The sequence below is a fragment of the Thamnophis elegans genome, chromosome 3, assembly GCF_009769535.1.
Source record: "Thamnophis elegans isolate rThaEle1 chromosome 3, rThaEle1.pri, whole genome shotgun sequence".
NCBI classification, from domain to species: domain Eukaryota; kingdom Metazoa; phylum Chordata; class Lepidosauria; order Squamata; family Colubridae; genus Thamnophis; species Thamnophis elegans.
The window spans coordinates 116,280,250-116,298,253 of NC_045543.1; the positions used below are offsets into that span (position 1 = coordinate 116,280,250).

Consider the following 18,004-nt stretch of genomic DNA (forward strand, 5'->3'; position numbering starts at 1 on the left):
CAGGCCCAGCACTGCCTCTCACCTGCTGCTATTAATCTGCTCACGCCAATCATTTCCTGCCTGAGCACCTCCCAAAACACTACACAAGTGCCATCAATGAAGCCCGACTGTGAGCGATCAAAGGGCTGGAGGTGGAAGTGTTGTGGCCACACTTTAAGCACGCGTTCCTGAGGCGGCTAAAGGGATGCGCTCCGCCAGCGGTGAAACAAAGAATCAGCAACCCGACTGGCTCTGTCTTCCTTGCGGCCCCTGAGAGCTGGTTGGGAAACTGGCCTGAAAGGCAATGCTACAGCGTGCGAGCCTTGATCGCCTCAGCCGCGGCGCCCTCACAAGCTGTCAAAGCTCCGACTTCATGGGGCAGCCTCGGCAAGCTGTCAAATTCCAACTTCGCGAGGCAGCCTCAGCGATCGCAGAAGCGATAAGGGATGAATCGTCTGTTAGCCTGGACAGAGGCGGGAATCTGTGCTGATGTAATGGCACAGACAAAGAGTGCTCTACTCTCTCCGCCTCGTTACATGAGCACTTAAGAGTTTCCTCAGGGCGAGCAATGGGCACAAGGCCTTCCCCTCTAGCCCGGCTGACAATTCCAAAAGGTCAGGCTTATTTCCTCAATCCAGGCAAGGTAGATGAGAACAAATAGATGTAATAATTATTCAACCTACACTACAATTAATAATCCTATAAAGGAACTAACGACGACCATCCTCAAAGTGGACTGAGTTGAAAAACTGGGTAAGGCTAGCAACAAGGGGCGTGTCTTAACTATCTTTAATCAGACTCAGTCCAATCAGAAGGCGGACAATGAAAACTCATGCATGGATGCTATCTCCACCTCTATTGAGAAACGTACATGGTAACAATAGTTGAGCACATATCACACCAACATATGACTTGTTTTGATCAGTTGCTCAACAAGCCACAGAAATTTGGTTCAAACACAGCAAACCATAATACGAAGGTTCATGAATAATGCTAACTAAAATCAAGATAAGTAACATTATGGTTAAGCATGGTGTGTGAATGTAACTTTGAAATTTCAAACAATCTCATAATTAGCTTAATGATTGTGATATCACAGGCCTTGTTTTTTACAAACTGTAGGCAGAAACCTACATGATAAAAATGTCAAGAACATTTGTAGGGTCTTTTTTTTTTTTGCTTTGTGCCACTTTGCAATATAAATATAATATAAAATCCATTTATTTTGAAAACTAATGATAAACTATTGCATATTACTGATTCTTGATTAATTTCATTTGCTTTTCTGCATTTGCAGTTCTGTTTTGAATGACCCACGTACAGAAAACATATAAATATTTTAATAAAATTAATCATAGAACCTTTTCACTTTCTAGTTTCCCTTTTGAATTTTAATCAAATCTCCATTCACAGTGTGAAGTATCACAGTCCAGACTTAGGCTGAACTAATGTTTTTAAGAAGTAGGCCGTATAAGTGTAACTTACAAAACTGATTAAGCTTCCTATTTAGTTGACTAAATTAATCTCATTTTCAATTATAACTTTAAATGTTGATTTTAAACAGACACTTCCTTAAGTGTTTCATAGCTCATTCATACAAACACAAATCCCATTAATTAATTTCATTAATTTTAGTGATACAAATATGAGATTATTAAGTTATATAATCAAATTTGATTTAAAACCATCAGAACATGAAAGAAAAATCTGCTGCTTGTGATTGGAGACTGGATTGCCAAAGTTGGAAATATTAAAGAAAATGTTACACTGCATGGTTTTAAGAATCAAAAATGAAGGAGGACATGAACATATCAATTTCTCCCAATCTATTATTTCTTTATAGTTAACACTATCTTCAAACAACTAAAATGATACCTGTATTTGTGGAAGCATCATATGGAGTAGATAGAAATCAAACTGACTACAATTGCTAAAATAGGTTAGAAGAGTTCACTTATGGCATCTAACGGAAAGCCAGGTGCTGACTATGTAAGAGATTAGAAACCACAATACTCATGTGCAGGTTCTTAGTTGGGCTAAAGAAGAAGAAGACAGACAGTTTCCACAATATGAACATATATCTACCATTTTCAGAAAACATCAGGAATTATTTTGAAGTTCTGAAGTTATTGACACAGAACCAGAGGAACTGGCTAAGGAGGAAAGTGAAAAGAGACTGCCAAAGATGAAGAAACAGAAGAACACAAACTGGATGTCAGGGGAAAAAACATCAAAATTGCCAAGAAAAGAAGAGAAGCCAAAGCCAAGAAAGGTAAAAAAACTCAGGAAGGAACTTAAGAAGAGTTTCAGAGAGCTTTTAGAAGACACATCAAGCACTATTACAACATCTGTAGAAATACAGAAGATGGAAGCCGACATTTAAAAAGGATAATGCTGTGAAAAATCTCTGAAGAAAGTTTCAGCCTCAATTTGGTATGCTAAAGAATGCCAGTGGACATAGTAACTGATGATATCAAATATTAAAGGAGCATACTGAAATATTACACAGTAGAAATGTCAACATCCAAGATACCTTAAAACACATTCACTATTTACATAAATCTTAATATTAGGAGATGAAATTATAGTAAATCAGCACCCTGGTCATTATCAAGTCAGAAGACTATAGGAACTGATGGAATATCCACAGAAATATGGCAAACAATAAAAAAAGAATCAGTAAAAGTTCTAACCAAGCTATGCCAGTAAATCTGGAAAATGACACAGTTGCCAATAGATTTGAAGAGATTACCGTATATACTCGAGTATAGGCCGACCCGAATATAAGCCGAGGCACCTAATTTTACCACAAAAAACTGGAAAAGTTATTGACTCGAGTATAAGCCTAGGGTGGGAAATGCAGCAGCTACCGGTAAATTTCAAAAATAAAAATAGATACCAATAATGTTTTTGAATATTTATTTCAAAGAAAAACAGTAAACTAGCGGTGTATTCAATGAAATACTTCACTCACCTCATGATGCTGATGTCCCGCTGTGATGATGATGTCCCGTGCAGCCGCGGGAGCGATGTCCCGCCTCCTATGACACACGGCACAGTGATTCCTATCATTGGATCACTGTACCAGAGGAGGTGGGACATCGCTATGTGGCTGCTTGCCATAACAAGGAGGAGGTGGGACATCGTTGCAGAGCGGCAGGAGGGGGAGGAAGGGGAATCGTAAGACAGCCCTGCATTACATTAGAACGTGAGGAGGGGGGATGGTGCGGTGCGCGCTGCGCGGCAAACTGACACAGAGGGAGGGGAAACTCACAGGGGCGCTGGGCCATTCACGAGTGTCACCCAGCGGCATGGCCCCGCCCCTTTTTCTCCTCCATTTCGGGCAAATTTTTCACTGACTCGAGTATAAGCCGAGGCGGCTTTTTTCAGCCCAAAAAGTGGGCTGAAAAACTAGGCTTATACTCGAGTATATACAGTAATCTACATTCCAATACCAAAAATAGGAAACTTAACAATGCACACACACACCTATCATACAATATCCTTAATTTCACATCATAGCAAAATAATACTTCAGCTCATTGAACAGATTACAACCCAAATGGAAAAACAAACACCAGATGTTCAAGCTGGCTTTAGAAAAAGCTAACAAACATGAGACATTTTGCTGATGCACGCTGGATAATTGAGAAAGCCAGAGAATACAAAAAAATTAGTATGTGATCCATTGATTATAGAAAGGCCTTTGATTGTGTTAATCATGTCAATCTATGGAATGTGCTTAGAAAAATGGAGATTCCAGAATATCTTATTATCCTAATGTAAAACCTATATACAGGGTCAAGAAGTCACAGTAGGGACAGAACACGGCAAAACAGATTGACTCCAGATTGGCAAAGAAGTGAAACAAGGATGTATCCTTTCATTTATTTAACCTATTTGCCGGATATATATTAAGGGAACCTGGACTGAAAGAGATGAGGGTGATTTTAAAACTGGAGAAAGAAACATCAATAACCTGCCTTATGATATGACATTATTCTTGACAGTGAAAATGAAAAGAATCTGCAAACTCTAATAATAAAAGTCAAAGAGTATAGTGAAAATTAAAATTAAACAAAAAGAAAACCAAATTAATAACATCAGGTATAAAAATAAGGCTTAGAATTGACAATGAAGATATTGAAGTAGCATCTGCTTTTTAGGATCATAGTAAAAGAACAAGTAGTCGAGAAATACACTACAGATTAGTATTTGGTAGAAAGGCTAAGGCAGCCTTTGAAAAGATGCCATGATGTGTTTATACTGCAAAAATCGAAATAATGCTAGCAGTAGTATTCCCTATGCCACTTCATGGAAGCAGGATAGGAATAGTACCATAGTGACAATTTTGAACTCTGGCATTGGAGAAGCATCCTGAGAATATCATGCGCTGTCAAGAAAACAAACAAACAGATCACTGAATAAATCAACACAGAGTTCTTTCTCAAGACATAAATGACAGGGCTCAAATTATGCTATCTTAAACACAATATATAAAATCCTAACTCTGGCAAAGGAGCTAATGCTGAGCAAAATGGAAGAGAAGAAAGGGATAATTAGCTGTAAAACTGATGCATCACTAGAAGACTTGAATGATCAGTTTAGGGGCAGATAGTCATAGAGAAAATCAATCTATGTAGCTGCTAAGAGTTAACTCTAACTTGATGGCACATAATTTGAAAGAGAAAATGACAAAATATTAACTTTGACACATGTAGTAGCTTTCTATGCCTCTTTTAAAAAGTATTCATAACTGATCCTTATCTTATGCAAACCTATATAAACATGAAATTTACTGACCATTGCCTAACATTATCCTGGCTTTTCTAAATCACTAGTGAATTCTTGCGATTTCTAGTATTGCTTACGTATCTTCAGTGCCTGCTGCATAAAAAGACTGGCTACATACTACTGCTTTGCAGCCCTCATTTTTCAACATATTACAAAGTCAGGAGAAACATCTGCCAATTGTATTCCTGCAGCAGAAATGAAAGAGTGCAACACTGGGCTCTGTCAGATGGCTTTAGGTCAATTTGTGTGCTGTTGTTTCAACAAACCATTCTGGCATAAAATGTTTATAAAGTGTCCACTCATTCCCATGCTGTTTTCCCTGAGAACAATTACTGGTTTTTCATTTCTCTGTCATGTTACTATAGTCTTGAGGAAACCAGGAGGTACAGTAGAAAAAGTATTCACAAAAATATGAACTAAACATTTTAGTGCCATAATGCAAATCCACCCAACTTCTGACACACTTGCAGGTTCCTTGAGTAGCATCAGATGTCCATCCAAAGAAAACACAAAGCTCTCTTTAGGCTGAATTTGACCATAAGCACCCACCCTGATAAGTATATTTACATCAATATAAAAGTGAGGAATTGATTAAAATAATTCTCTCAAGCTCAGCAGGAAATGAATAGCAGAATGGTGACAGAAGAGGCTTATTGGGAACCAACAGGGAGAGATATAGAACATCCAATAAGCCCACTGCTAATCACCTGACTTCATCTCCAATATAAAGGATGTTTAAACATAACGACCTTGCTAAGTCACAGTAAGTGGAAAAACATTATTTTAATATTGATACAGCTATGTACAATTTAGTTTGTCAGTCAAACTTGTGGGCCAGGGAGAAGATGAAGGGCATAATTTGAGGACGGAGAGGAAATAACTGTGCTGTGGTTAAATGAAAGTTGAGAAACTAGTTAGTTCTTACCATAGCAGGATGTAGTTTTTCTTCAAGCAGTGCAATATATGCCAGTGTGTCAGCTCCATCCTTTGAAGACAATTCATAATCAGCATTATATTTCTGCCAAAAAAAAGCAGTGGAGAGTTATATGAAACTTTCTAAAAAGAAACTAGATGCCAAAAAAAAAGCAGCGGAGAGTTATATGAAACTTTCTAAAAAGAAACTAGATGTAATAACTGAAGTTAATTACACATTTTATATTTCACTAAACACATGGTATAATAAAAAATAACATTTCTTTCTTCTTCTACATAGTTGACATGCCTGTTTGAAATGTTCTGAAAATGGAAATTTCTGTTTTCTTTTTTCGCTTTGAAACTGCAACCAATGGAGCTTTTTTGAGTGTTCTTGATGTCTACAACTGGTTTGTATTTATTTTTTTAAAATTCTTAAGAGAATACATTGGCCAATGAAAGGTTTCATATCTATTGCCACTGGATAGAGCTAAATGAGGGGAAATATGATGGAATGTAATTTGGGAGCGAGGGAGGAAGGGAGTGTATTCCAGAGAAGAGACAAGTTACAGATAATTTGTGTGAAAGGAGGATAAAGACAGCCCCTCCCTAATAATTCCCACAGTTTATCTTCATGTAGGTAGTAGCTTGCTTCAGTTTGGCAAGATTTTGTCTATAGATGTGGAACAATACAGAAATCTGCTGGAAGAATTACTCTGTATCTTTCTTAATCTTGGAAGCCTGACATGGGGTAAGGGAGAATCAGTTAAACATGAACTGCTCTCTGCTGATAACTGTTGTGTTGTGTTTTGGGTTGGGTTTTTGTTTTTCTCCGAGGAAGTTAAACTGCAATGGTTGCAACATAATGCTGTTGTTCCTATGGAGTCTTTATGTGTTTCATCTTTCAGGCAGGTTACAAAACACCAAGGTGTATACTGTGCATATGCATCCTAAATTATGTTGCTATGCTGCTCTCCTTTCAGACTATAAAATCCATAAAACAATGTTACATTGTTTATTTGTTGAATTTTAAAGGCAGGTTGTTAGATCGAAACAACCAACAGAATTATCTACTCTCATTCAATTCTTCTTACTTCTTAAAACATCAGAATATGGATACATTTGTCATCAATAATCAATTCAGTTCTCTCGGGTGATGAGCTCCATATTATTGAAATGAATCCAATAAATTACTGGAGCTGAAACAAGCTTGTTTTGAATTATGGTTAATGAAGCAGGTTGAATTATATTTTGTCAACTGTTTTACAGATAGTCCTCAACTTACAATACAACTATTCAAAATTACAATAGCCTTGGAAAATATGCTTTATAGTCTGTGAGTACCAAAAAAACTCACAGACCATCATAAGCGCCATGTTGCCCCATAAAAAAGTATATATAAATGTTGCTTACATTGATTCAATGTATACCTTTGAAATATATCTTTTATAAAGTTATGCTCTTGGCAGAGTATATAGTATATACTATAGTATATAACAGGATGAATTATTATTTGCATGAGTCTATAACAAGAGAAAGGAAGAAAGCAGTTGATGTCTAGTTTCTATTCTATGATAAATATTCAAAACATTTCAAATTGCATTCTATCAGAATATTTTGATGAAATTATGGATTTAGGAGATGCAATTTGGTTCTACAGTGAATAGGCATATCAATATCCAGTTTGAGTAGCTCCCTAGGAGAACAAAATATAATTCCCTCTGCTGACCACATGCTATAGTAGAAATCAATCTGCAGCCATTCTTAACTGCTTCTCCATTCATGAATTTTACTTTACGCAGAAGCCCGTGATTTGAGCAAGATACTTAATCTTCTCTGGTTCTTTTGTAAACAGTTTCTGTTAGCAGAAAAGTTAAACAAAAAAAAGAGGAGAAATTCTATGTGCCAATAAAACATTATTTTTATTTGCCCTGATGCGTTTCAGAAAATGTGTTCTTTTTCAAAGACACTTCTAGAATATCCATGAACTGACTCTGTCAATTTGTTCATGTACGTTCCAGGAATGCCCTTGAAAAAGAACACATTTTCTGAAACATCTCGAGCCAAGTTAAAAAAAACAGTCCTTTTTTTTTTTTTACTAGCACCTGGGATTCCTCCTACTCACAGTTATTTATTTACTGCTCGCCTTCTCTTTAACATTTTGGAATTCTACAATGTCTGATATAACAGTAACCAGGAAAGAAGGAAGGCATAGCTCAGTATTAGACATCACATTTGCATGCTGAAGGTCTCATGTACCTTCAGGAGCATTAGAAAAACCTCTGCCTGAAAAATCTACCAGTTAGTGTCAATAATACTTGCATAAATATGATTCAGTGATAAGCAGTTTTCTAGGTTTCTAATTTCTGCTTGGCTCCTTTAGAAACAGATCATCTAGTCTGAGTTCCAAAAGAGAAGACTACAGTATTAGAGTTTAAACAATTTTAAACTTTTCTCTAAGTGGTTTACAGAGTCAGCATATTGCCCCCAACAATCTGGGTCCTCATTTTACCGACCTCGGAAGGATGGAAGGCTGAGTCAACCTTGAGCCTGGTGAGATTCGATCTGCCAAAATGCTGGCAGCCAGTGATCAGCAGAAGTAGTCTCCAATACTGCATTCTAACCACTATACCACCATGGCTCTATAATACAACTGTAGGAAACAGTAAATTAAACACTAGCGCCTTCTTAATATCCTTGGTTCCCTGAGACCCTACCAGGCATGATAACAAAGCCAGTCTTGGGTGAAGACTGAAAAATCAAAAAGGGATGGAATTAACCTGATATGGGTGAGGGTGGGAGAATCTGTTCCAGGCAATCACTACACTACAGGAGAAAAAGCCCACCTCCAGGGACTGTCAAATGTTAAAGTTCCTAATAGATGAACTAAAGTATATCTTAATGGGATGGGCAGATGTAATTGGCAAGAGACAATCCTTCAGATAACCTGGTCTCCTGCCATGAAGAGCTTGAAAGGTTAAAACCAATATCTTGAATTGGACTCAGAAGCAAACCAATGCAGTTCCTGGAGCAGAGGTGTGCTGTTCTGGAAGCAGATAACTGTCCATGCCACTGCAATACTTTCTGCACCACCTGAAGCTTCTGAATACTCAGAAGAGCAGCCCCATTACAGAAATCCAATCTGGAGGTGACTAGGATATGAGCAGAGCTTTGCAATCTAAGAATGGATCTATCTGGGGAAGTGTGACTCCATCCAGCACCAAAGATGACAGAGTCCTAGAACAGGTAAATCTCCAAAACCACTCAGTTTTTGCAGGGTTCAGCAGAAGCTGTTGTTCCCCAACTAGAACCTCACAATCTCTAGGCACTGCGATAAGAGATTTATAGCATCACTTAATTTGTCAGAGACAGAGATATATGATTGGGTATATCAGTATACCAATGATACCTCATATCAGGATGAGGAATAAGCTCTTTCACACGACTTCATGTAGATATTAAATAGAAGAGAAGAAAGCACCAAACCTTGCAGCACCCCACACGGTAAAGGCTGGGGGAAGGATCTCTCCTCCCAAATCACCACTAACTGGAATTGACTCTGGAGAAAGTAAGCAAACCAGCACAACACTTTGTAGCCTACTCCTCTAAGCCAATATTGAAGGATACCATGGCCAAAGGTGTTGAATGCTGCAGAGAGCTCAAGTAGAAACGGATACAACCTCATCCCACCCTCATCAAAGATCATAGAAAAGCATGATCTATGCCATTTCTGTCCCAAGCCCAGGCCTGGAATGTTACCTGAAAGGAATCCATATAATCTATTTCTTCCAATGCCTTCTGAATCTGTTATGCAACTACCTTCTCAATCACCTTATGAAAAAAAAGCTAAGTTAGATACTGGCTGAAAATTGTCCAGTATGATGGGATCCAGCAATGGCTTCTTAAGAAGGGAGTAAACCAGGGCCCCCTCTTAAGAGGTAAAGGAACAACCCCCTCATTCAAACAAAAAATACTTCTTAATTTAAGCAGGTAGCAATACAAAGAACAAAGATAATGACGCTGCCATCCTATACCCTACAATTGTCAAAGCAAAAGGATTTGTACTATGTAGCTAGTATCAATGCTAAGTAATGGATGTGCTATATCTTCAATTTCAAAAATTCCACTTCTCTATTAGACCACTAATAGAGCCATGGTTTGTAGTAATCTAAACCTGATATAACTATGTCAGAGAAAGTACAAATAGTTTACTGCTGATACTGTCCATTTAGTATAGAAAATTAAATTAACTAGCACCAGTTCTTCCAGTATTCCTGTGGCAAAACTATATACAGTACTAACAAATATAAACAAATCTAGGGTATATCATGCTTAATCTTTAAACATACTGAAATAGGTAATAGTAATTATAAAACCTACCTGTTTTCTTAAAAAGTTTAATATTTTTGCTGGCTGAGAAATAACAATATCATCTGATATTAATAATGGTATACTACCTAAAAAAGATTAAATCAGATAAGATCATATAAACAGAAGAACTACATTGGTAACTCAACAGACCCTGGTTTGATTATATTAGATAATTATTAGTTCAGTATCTAGAGTCTGAGTTATATCAGATTGTAATCCACCTTGTCATTTAATTTTTATATTCAAGTCATGTCTTTGTAATAATGCTTATATGTTGCATACCAGGCGAGTTTGGATGGGTTTTGATTCTGTTACTAGATAAATATTATAGCTCTAAATGTTGACAATGTATTATCCTACCTAATTCCTATTATATGATTCACACATAGCTTGCATTGTGCAATTATGTTTTAAACCAGGGATCTCCAACCCCCAGGTCACAGACCAGTACCAGTCCATGGTCTGTTAGGACCTGGGCTGTGCAAGCGAAGTTCCATCCGGGCGTGCATTGGATCTAGGTTACAGGCAAAACCACTTCAGTCTGTGGAAGACAATTTTTCTTCCAAAGCCAGTCCCTGGTGCCAGAAAGGTTGGGAACCACTGTTTTAAATAACAGAACTGCATCAAAGCAATTTATTCAATATTTTGCTGCACTTGCCTTGCAACATAGTGCAGGTATAAAACAAACTTTATTTTGATTCCATCCCATTTGCTTTGTATTTCAAGTCTGGACTATAAGCCAAGTCAAACCAAATTCTTATTTAAACAGTTCTACATACATACATACATACATACATACATACATACATACATACATACATACACATACACACATACACACACACACACACAATCAGGGTGAGAAATTGGGATAGTTTGGGAGGGCTAGCGCCACTGCCACCACCCTGCCAGCACCCACACCCACCTACTCCTTGTTGCCTCCCCCTCCCACCACTGCCATGGGTCAGACAGAGGCAGTCAAAGGGCCAGATGTAGTGCATAGGCCATAAAATGCCCAGGTCTGACTTTAAATGTGCCATAAAACTTTTAAAAAATTAAAGTAATACCTCTTGGTGCATTCCATGTATGATCTATTATACTGATTTTCAATGGTGCACCTGAAAACCTGGCATAAGTCTGTAATAAAAGTTAAAAAAAAACACAATTCAATAATGTACCATTTAGAAATTAAAAAAGAGAGAAAATGACTGCTCAGCTTCGAAAAACAGAAGCTGCTTATTTCTTTTAATGTTTATGGTTGTGTTATGCTCTTGCCATAGTAATCAAGGCTATAGTAACCAATAGAAAATTATCCATTAATTCTATGAATTTCAGAGGGATATTAATTGGCCACTAGAAGAAAGCTATATCCATTTAAATATCCAGTTTTATTTTTTCCACATATGAATCTAATTTATCTTAAGACAAACAATATAGAAATTACAAATGCTGACACATATTTTTAAGACATTATTTCACTAGCCTAAAGCCTCAGAATCAGTCCTGAAAGAAGACCAGACTTCCAAATGAAACACAACTTTCCCCAATCCAATGCCCTTGAATATACTACTTTTTAAAGTCTTATCAATCTCATTCAGAATGTTCAGAGTTTAAGAGCATATTAAGAGTTGTAATACAAGTATTTGAAGGGCACAAATTTGTGAAAGGCAGTTTTAGTCGATAACATTAATTCCTGTATAATAAACAGAACAATTAATCAGTGGAACAGCTTGTCTTCAGAAGTTAAAAGTGCTGCATCACTGGTAGCTTTTAAGAAGAGACTGGACAGCCAGTTGCCTGAAATGGTATAGTGTCTCCTATTTGACCAATCCTGTTGGATTAGAAAGCCCCTTAACTCTGTTATTGTTATATTGTTGGGGGCAATATGCTGACTGTTGCTATTGCTACATCATATTTTCAGAGACCAGGCAGATATCTTCTTCAGTTTAGCACCATGTATGTTCGCTCAGAAGTCAGACTGATCATTAATCATGTGTTTGTGTGTGTGTGTGTATGCACACACAAACACACATACATACATATGTATTCAGAAATAAGGCCAGAGGAAGTTTGCCTTCTGAAGACAGAAAGCATAAATCTAATAACTCAATTAATTATATGGTGCAGGTGTCCGATTATACCAGTTTTTTCAACTCCATGCTTTACTAATGTGTTGAATTAGAGCATCTATCATCGTCAAACATGGTGATTGGATTAAATTAATACCGGCATTAAAAGGCAATTCCTAATTACTTAATCTGGGAGATATTGCCCGTCCTTGCGATGCACCAAGCTACAGACCCTGAAAGCTAACGTCCCAATATTTAATCCATTTTTATTTCCCTTCAGAACTGATGTAGAACTGATTTATGTAGACTCGTTTGAACTTTCTGGGTAAGCCAGCCCAACAACGAAACGCGGAAGTTCCGTTTCCCCAGTTCGACTACTCCAGGGTGGGCGACCGTGCCCGCTAGGCCGGTTCTTGCAACGGCCAGAACCGGACCACCCTCCCATTTTTTGTAGGACGTCGTCGCCTTCTATAATTTCTAGCAGCAGTTTTCATTTCTCCTCCCCACAAAGAGGCTTTCGCTCCCGTGACCTGGCCAGTCCCCCCGTTACCATGACAACGAGGCACTCGGCGTGCACCGAGGGCAACCCCCAGTCGCCGCCCCAGCAACTCAGCTCCATTGAAGACGCCATGTTGACACCGTTCACCTTTGGCCTCGCAAAGCCCCGCCCCGCGAGCCTCCCCGTAGGCTGGGTGTTGAGGCTGCCGCTTGCGCGTATGGCCGTTGGTCTCGGGGACGAACGAAGCACGCGCCCGAGTCAACGGCTTGCGCGAGGGGTGGCGGGGGGGGGGAGCGTGGGCGGAAGCCTCCAAACAGACGTCTTCCCCAACCTGGGTGCTCCTCGTTAAATTCTGGGGTGCAAAATATGGGCGACCACAAATGGGAGCAGTGAGGTCGTGCTTTGAATCTTTTTGCTGCCGTACCACCGGATTTCTTGGCTCTCCCAAAAATCAGAGCGCGCTGAAATACGCTGGCTTTCACTTTCTCTTCTCTCCCCAGCCAGCATTTCTTTTTGTGGGGCATGATGGGGTGTTCAAGTTCAACGTACGTGAAAAGTAGTTGGTGGGGGAAGCTGCCTTTGACAGTTCTCCAGGTCCCAAGTAAGAACGATTGGCGCTGTCGAGATTGCTATGCAAAAGATTACTTAACCCTTTAGGACAGGAGTCTCCAAACTTGGCAACTTTAAGTCTTGTGGACTTCAACTCCCAGAATTCCCCAGCCAGCTATGCTTAAGCTATGCTGGCTGGGGAATTCTGGGACTTGAAGAAAAATGAACTTGGATTTTTAAAATTTGCTGATCGTATCTCAACCTTTAAGCCATTATTGTTTTAAATGTTCAGTGTTTAAACAGGTTGTTGAAAAAAACAGTTTGTTTCACATATTATAGACTATAATATCCTGAATTCTACAATTAAGCCAAAAGCACATTAGGGTGGGGATAGCAATTGCACAAGGGATGCAGTGGCTCAGTGGCTAAGATGCTGAACTTGTTGATCAGAAAGGTCGGCAGTTAGGCGGTTCGAATCACTAGTGTGTGAAAGTATGTAAAAATGCAAATAGAAAAAATAGCATAAAATAACAGTGTTCTATGTGCCTTTGGTGTTTACTCATGCCAGCCACATAACCACGGAGTTGACTTTGGACAGTGCTGGCTCTTTGGCTTTCAAACAGATGAGCACCGCCCCCATATATGTGCGAAGGGAACCCTTACCTGTACCTTAGCAATAGCATTTAGATTTACATACCACTTTACAGTGCTTTACAGCCCTCTCTAAGCAGTTAGCATATTGCCCCTAAACAATCTGGGCCCTCATTTTACCTACCTCAGAAGGATGGAAGACTGAATCAACCTTGAACCTGGTGAGACCCAAACTGCCAAAGTACTGCATTCTAACCAATGTGCCACCGTGGCTCTTGATGCATACACCCCACATTTTAGAACACCATTGAATTGAATTGAATTGAATTTATTATATTTCTATGCTGCCCTATTCCCAGAAGGGACTCAGGGCAGCTCACAACCAAGTCAGGGGGGGGGGGCTACAAATAGGAAAAAAAGAACATGGACAAAACAATACCACAATTTAAAACACTCAACAACCATACCATTCGAGCGGGGACAAGAACTCATTAGCCCCAGGCCTGTCGGAACAGCCAGATTTTAAGGGCTTTGCGGAAAGCCTAGAGGGTGGTGAGGGTCCAAATCTCCATGGGGAGCTCGTTCCAAAGGGCCGGAGCAGCCACAGAGAAGGCCCTCCTCCGGGTGGTCGCCAGTCGGCATTGGCCAGTGGATGGAATTCGGAGGAGGCCTAATCTGTGGGATCTAATCGGTCTGTTGGAGGTAATTGGCAGCAGGCGGTCTTTCAAGCGTGGCATGACAAAACCGCGCTCGATTAAGCCGCGCCCGACTAAGCCGCGCCCGATTAAGCCGCATCGCTGACGTCATCAACAGGGCGACAACAGCGAGCACGGAGAAAGAAGGGCCCTTTAAATAGCGCTTTGAAAGCAAGCCGATTCAACTTAAGGTAAGGGTTAGCTTTTGGGTTAGGGTTAAGTTTAGGGTTAGGGTAAGGGTTAAGGGTTAGGTTTAGGGTTAGGGTTAGGGTTAGGATTAGGATTAGGTTTAGGGGGGTTAGGTTTAGGGTTTAATTTTAGGTTTAGCGTTTACAGCGTGCTTCTGTCTCCGCGCTGTTGTCGCACTGTTGATGACATCAGCTACGCGGTTTCGTCGAGCGCGGTTTAGTCGAACGCGGTTTTGTGGTGGAACCCTCTCAAGTACCCGGGTCCAATACCATGAAGGGCTTTATAAGTGACGACTAGCGCCTTGAAGCGTATCCGAAGACCAATAGGCAGCCAGTGCAGCTCGCGGAGGATAGGTGTAACGTAGGTGTACCGAGGTGCACCCACAATTGCTCGTGCGGCTGCATTCTGGACAAGCTGGAGTCTCCGAATGCTCTTCAAGGGCTGCCCCATGTAGAGCACGTTGCAGTAGTCCAGTCTTGAGGTCACAAGGGCACGAGTGACTGTTGTGAGGGCCTCCCGGTTCAGGTAGGGACGCAATTGGTGCACCAGGCGAACCTGGGCAAATGCCCCCCTGGTCACAGCCGACAAATGATGTTCAAAAGTCAGCTGTGGGTCCAGGAGGACTCCCAAATTGCAAACCCTGTCTGAGCGGCGTACTGTTTGACCCCCCAGCCTGAGAGATGGAATACTTGGCCAATTGGTGGGAGGGAAACACACCAGCCCCTCGGTCTTATCCGGATTGAGTGCAAGCTTGTTAACCCCCATCCAGACCCTAACAGCCTCGAGGCACTAGCACATCACGTCAACCGCTTCACTGAGTTGGCACGGGGCGGACAGATACAATTGTGTATCGTCCGCATACTGATTATATTTTATCCCGTGCCGTCGAATTATCTCACCCAGCGGCTTCATGTACATATTAAACAGGAGGGGGGACAGGACCGAACCCTGCGGCACCCCATAATTCAGGGGCCTAGGGGTCGATCTCTGCCCTCCGAACAACACCAACTGCGACCTGTCCGAGAGGTAAGAGGAGAACCACCGTAGAACGGTGCCTCCCACCCCCACTTCCCACAGTCGTCGCAGAAGGATACCATGGTCGATGGTATCGAAGGCCGCTGAGAGGTCAAGGAGCACTAGGACGGAGGAATGACCCCCGTCCCTGGCTCTCCAGAGATCATCGGTCAGCGCGACCAAAGCGGTTTCCGTGCTGTAGCCAGGCCTAAATCCCGACTGAAAGGGATCTAGATAATCGGTTTCCTCCAAGGACCGCCGGAGCTGAGAGGCTACCACTTTCTCAACAGCCTTCCCCACAAAGGGGTGGTTGGAGACTGGACGGTAGTTATTTAAAACGGCTGGATTCAAAGATGGCTTCTTCAGGAGGGCTCTCACCACCGCCACCTTTAAAGCAGGGGGAAAGAACCCCTTCCGAAGGGAGGCGATAACCACTGCCTGGATCCAGCCCCGTGTCACCTCCCTGCTGTTAGCAACCAGCCAGGAAGGGCACGGGTCCAGCACACATGTGGAGGCACTCACAGCTCCCATGGCCTTGTCCACTTCCTCAGGGGTGACAAGTTGGAAATCAATCCAGAGATGTCACTCCAGATTCTCCCCTGGTGCCTCGGCTGGCTCTGTGCAATTGAAGTCCAGGTCCGCCCAAAGCCGAGCAACTTTATCCGCGAGAAATTGGACGTATTCCTCAGCTCTGCCTTGCAAAGGATCGCTCGTATCCTTCCTATTCAGGAGGGAACGGGTTATCCTGGACAAGGCGGCTGGGCGCGACTCAGCGGAAGCTATCAGAGTGGCAATATGAGTTCTTTTTGATGTCCTAATTGCCCAAAGGTAAACTCTGATGCAGGATCTTAATAGTGCTCGGTCTGACTCGGGGGGGGGACTCCTCCCTCCGGGCCCAGCCAGGTTTCAGTAATACATGCCAGGTCTGCCCCCTCGTCTAAAATTAGGTCCCGGACGAGGGGAGCCTTGTGAACTACAGACCTGGCATTTAGCGACAGCAGCCTGAGACCAGGGTCCTGATTACTCACGCCATCTGGCCTTGGAGTGGGACTAATGGGGCCGGAAGGAGGTATTTCTGTGACGTAGCGAACCCTCCTTCCCGGTAATGGCTAGCCCTATAGTCCCCGCCATATCTGCCCCTCCCTGTTAAGACCGTAATGTTCCAGCCCACTCCCGTGTCCATGGTCTCTCCACCCACCCCCATAGCCCCCGCGTTCCCCGGCAGGCCCTTCGAATCAATCATCCTGAGATTGGGAATAGGCCCAGATCCCCCCAACACTTCTGCAGAGCACTCAGTGTGGGGGAACCCGGTTCCAATCCCAATCCTCACTTACACACCCAAGCGCTCACTCACTCAAACCCCCACAGAAATTTAAAAAGTTACAACAATATAATATAAAAAGGGATTACACTGAGTTAAAAAGGTGAGATCATTCACTCACAATCACGCACATCCACACTGCATACAAGAGAAATTGCGCAGGTCTTAAAAGGATGTTAAAATTGGGCGAGTAAATCCATACGTAGAAACATAAATTCATGGAACGAAAGCACAGTAGACCGGTCAAAGCCGGCGCGGTGTAAGGGAGATAGAGTGTCCTCTTTCTCTGATAGTCTAATGTAAGAGAAGTAATAGTCCAGGTGGCTAGGATAGAGTTCCTGAGATGGTAATGGACGATGATGGTCATAATAATGGTCGTAGTCCAGGGACAGAGATGTAAAACCAAGAGTCCAACGAGCCAAGTCCATAAAGATGAAGCGGAACTGGGGGAACCAGCTAGGGTAGATAATAAGGATGGTAAACAGAGAAGCCCCCCCCCGGCCACAAAAAAGGGCAAACCGGGGGGCCCTTACCGCAGCGGAAAGTCCGGTCAGATGGGGTAGGGGGCGTCCAAAGTGGGAGCAGAGATTTTTTTTTGTATTTTTTGTATTTTATTAATATTTGTAGGCCGCCCTTTTCCCTGAGGGGACTCAGGGCGGCTCACATAAAATCAAGGGAGGGGGAAGACAAACATTAACAGAGAAACATATAATAAAATATTCAACAACATACATTCTTCATTCGGGAGGGGCGGCTAACCTTGTCCCCAGGCCTGGCGGGCTAGCCAGTTCTTAAGGGCTATGCGGAAGGCCTGGACGGTGGAGAGGGTACGAATCTCCACGGGGAGTTCGTTCCAAAGGGTCGGGGCTACTCTGAGAAGGCCCTCCTCCTTGTAGTTGCCAGCCGACACTGGCTGGCCGATGGAATACGGAGGAGGCCTAATCTATGGGATCTTATTGGTCGCAGGGAGGTAATTGGCAGAAGGCGGTCTCTCAAGTATCCAGATCCACTGCCATGAAGG

At 41.8% G+C, this 18,004-nt stretch overlaps 1 protein-coding gene across 2 annotated transcripts in view; it reads right to left on the reverse strand.

Moving 5' to 3' along the window:
• MTX3 (metaxin 3) overlaps positions 1 to 12,786 on the reverse strand; it is a 28,846-nt gene extending 16,060 nt beyond the window's left edge. For both annotated transcript variants that reach the window (XM_032213614.1, XM_032213615.1), the window contains exons 1-4: positions 12,676 to 12,786; positions 11,124 to 11,193; positions 10,066 to 10,142; positions 5,699 to 5,791 (exon numbers count right to left, since the gene is read on the reverse strand). In XM_032213614.1, coding sequence (XP_032069505.1) covers positions 5,699 to 5,791; positions 10,066 to 10,142; positions 11,124 to 11,193; positions 12,676 to 12,756 — 321 coding nt within the window. In that variant the 5' untranslated portion in view covers positions 12,757 to 12,786. The remainder of the gene's footprint in view (positions 1 to 5,698; positions 5,792 to 10,065; positions 10,143 to 11,123; positions 11,194 to 12,675) is intronic.
• Between the last annotated feature and the right edge of the window lie 5,218 nt (positions 12,787 to 18,004).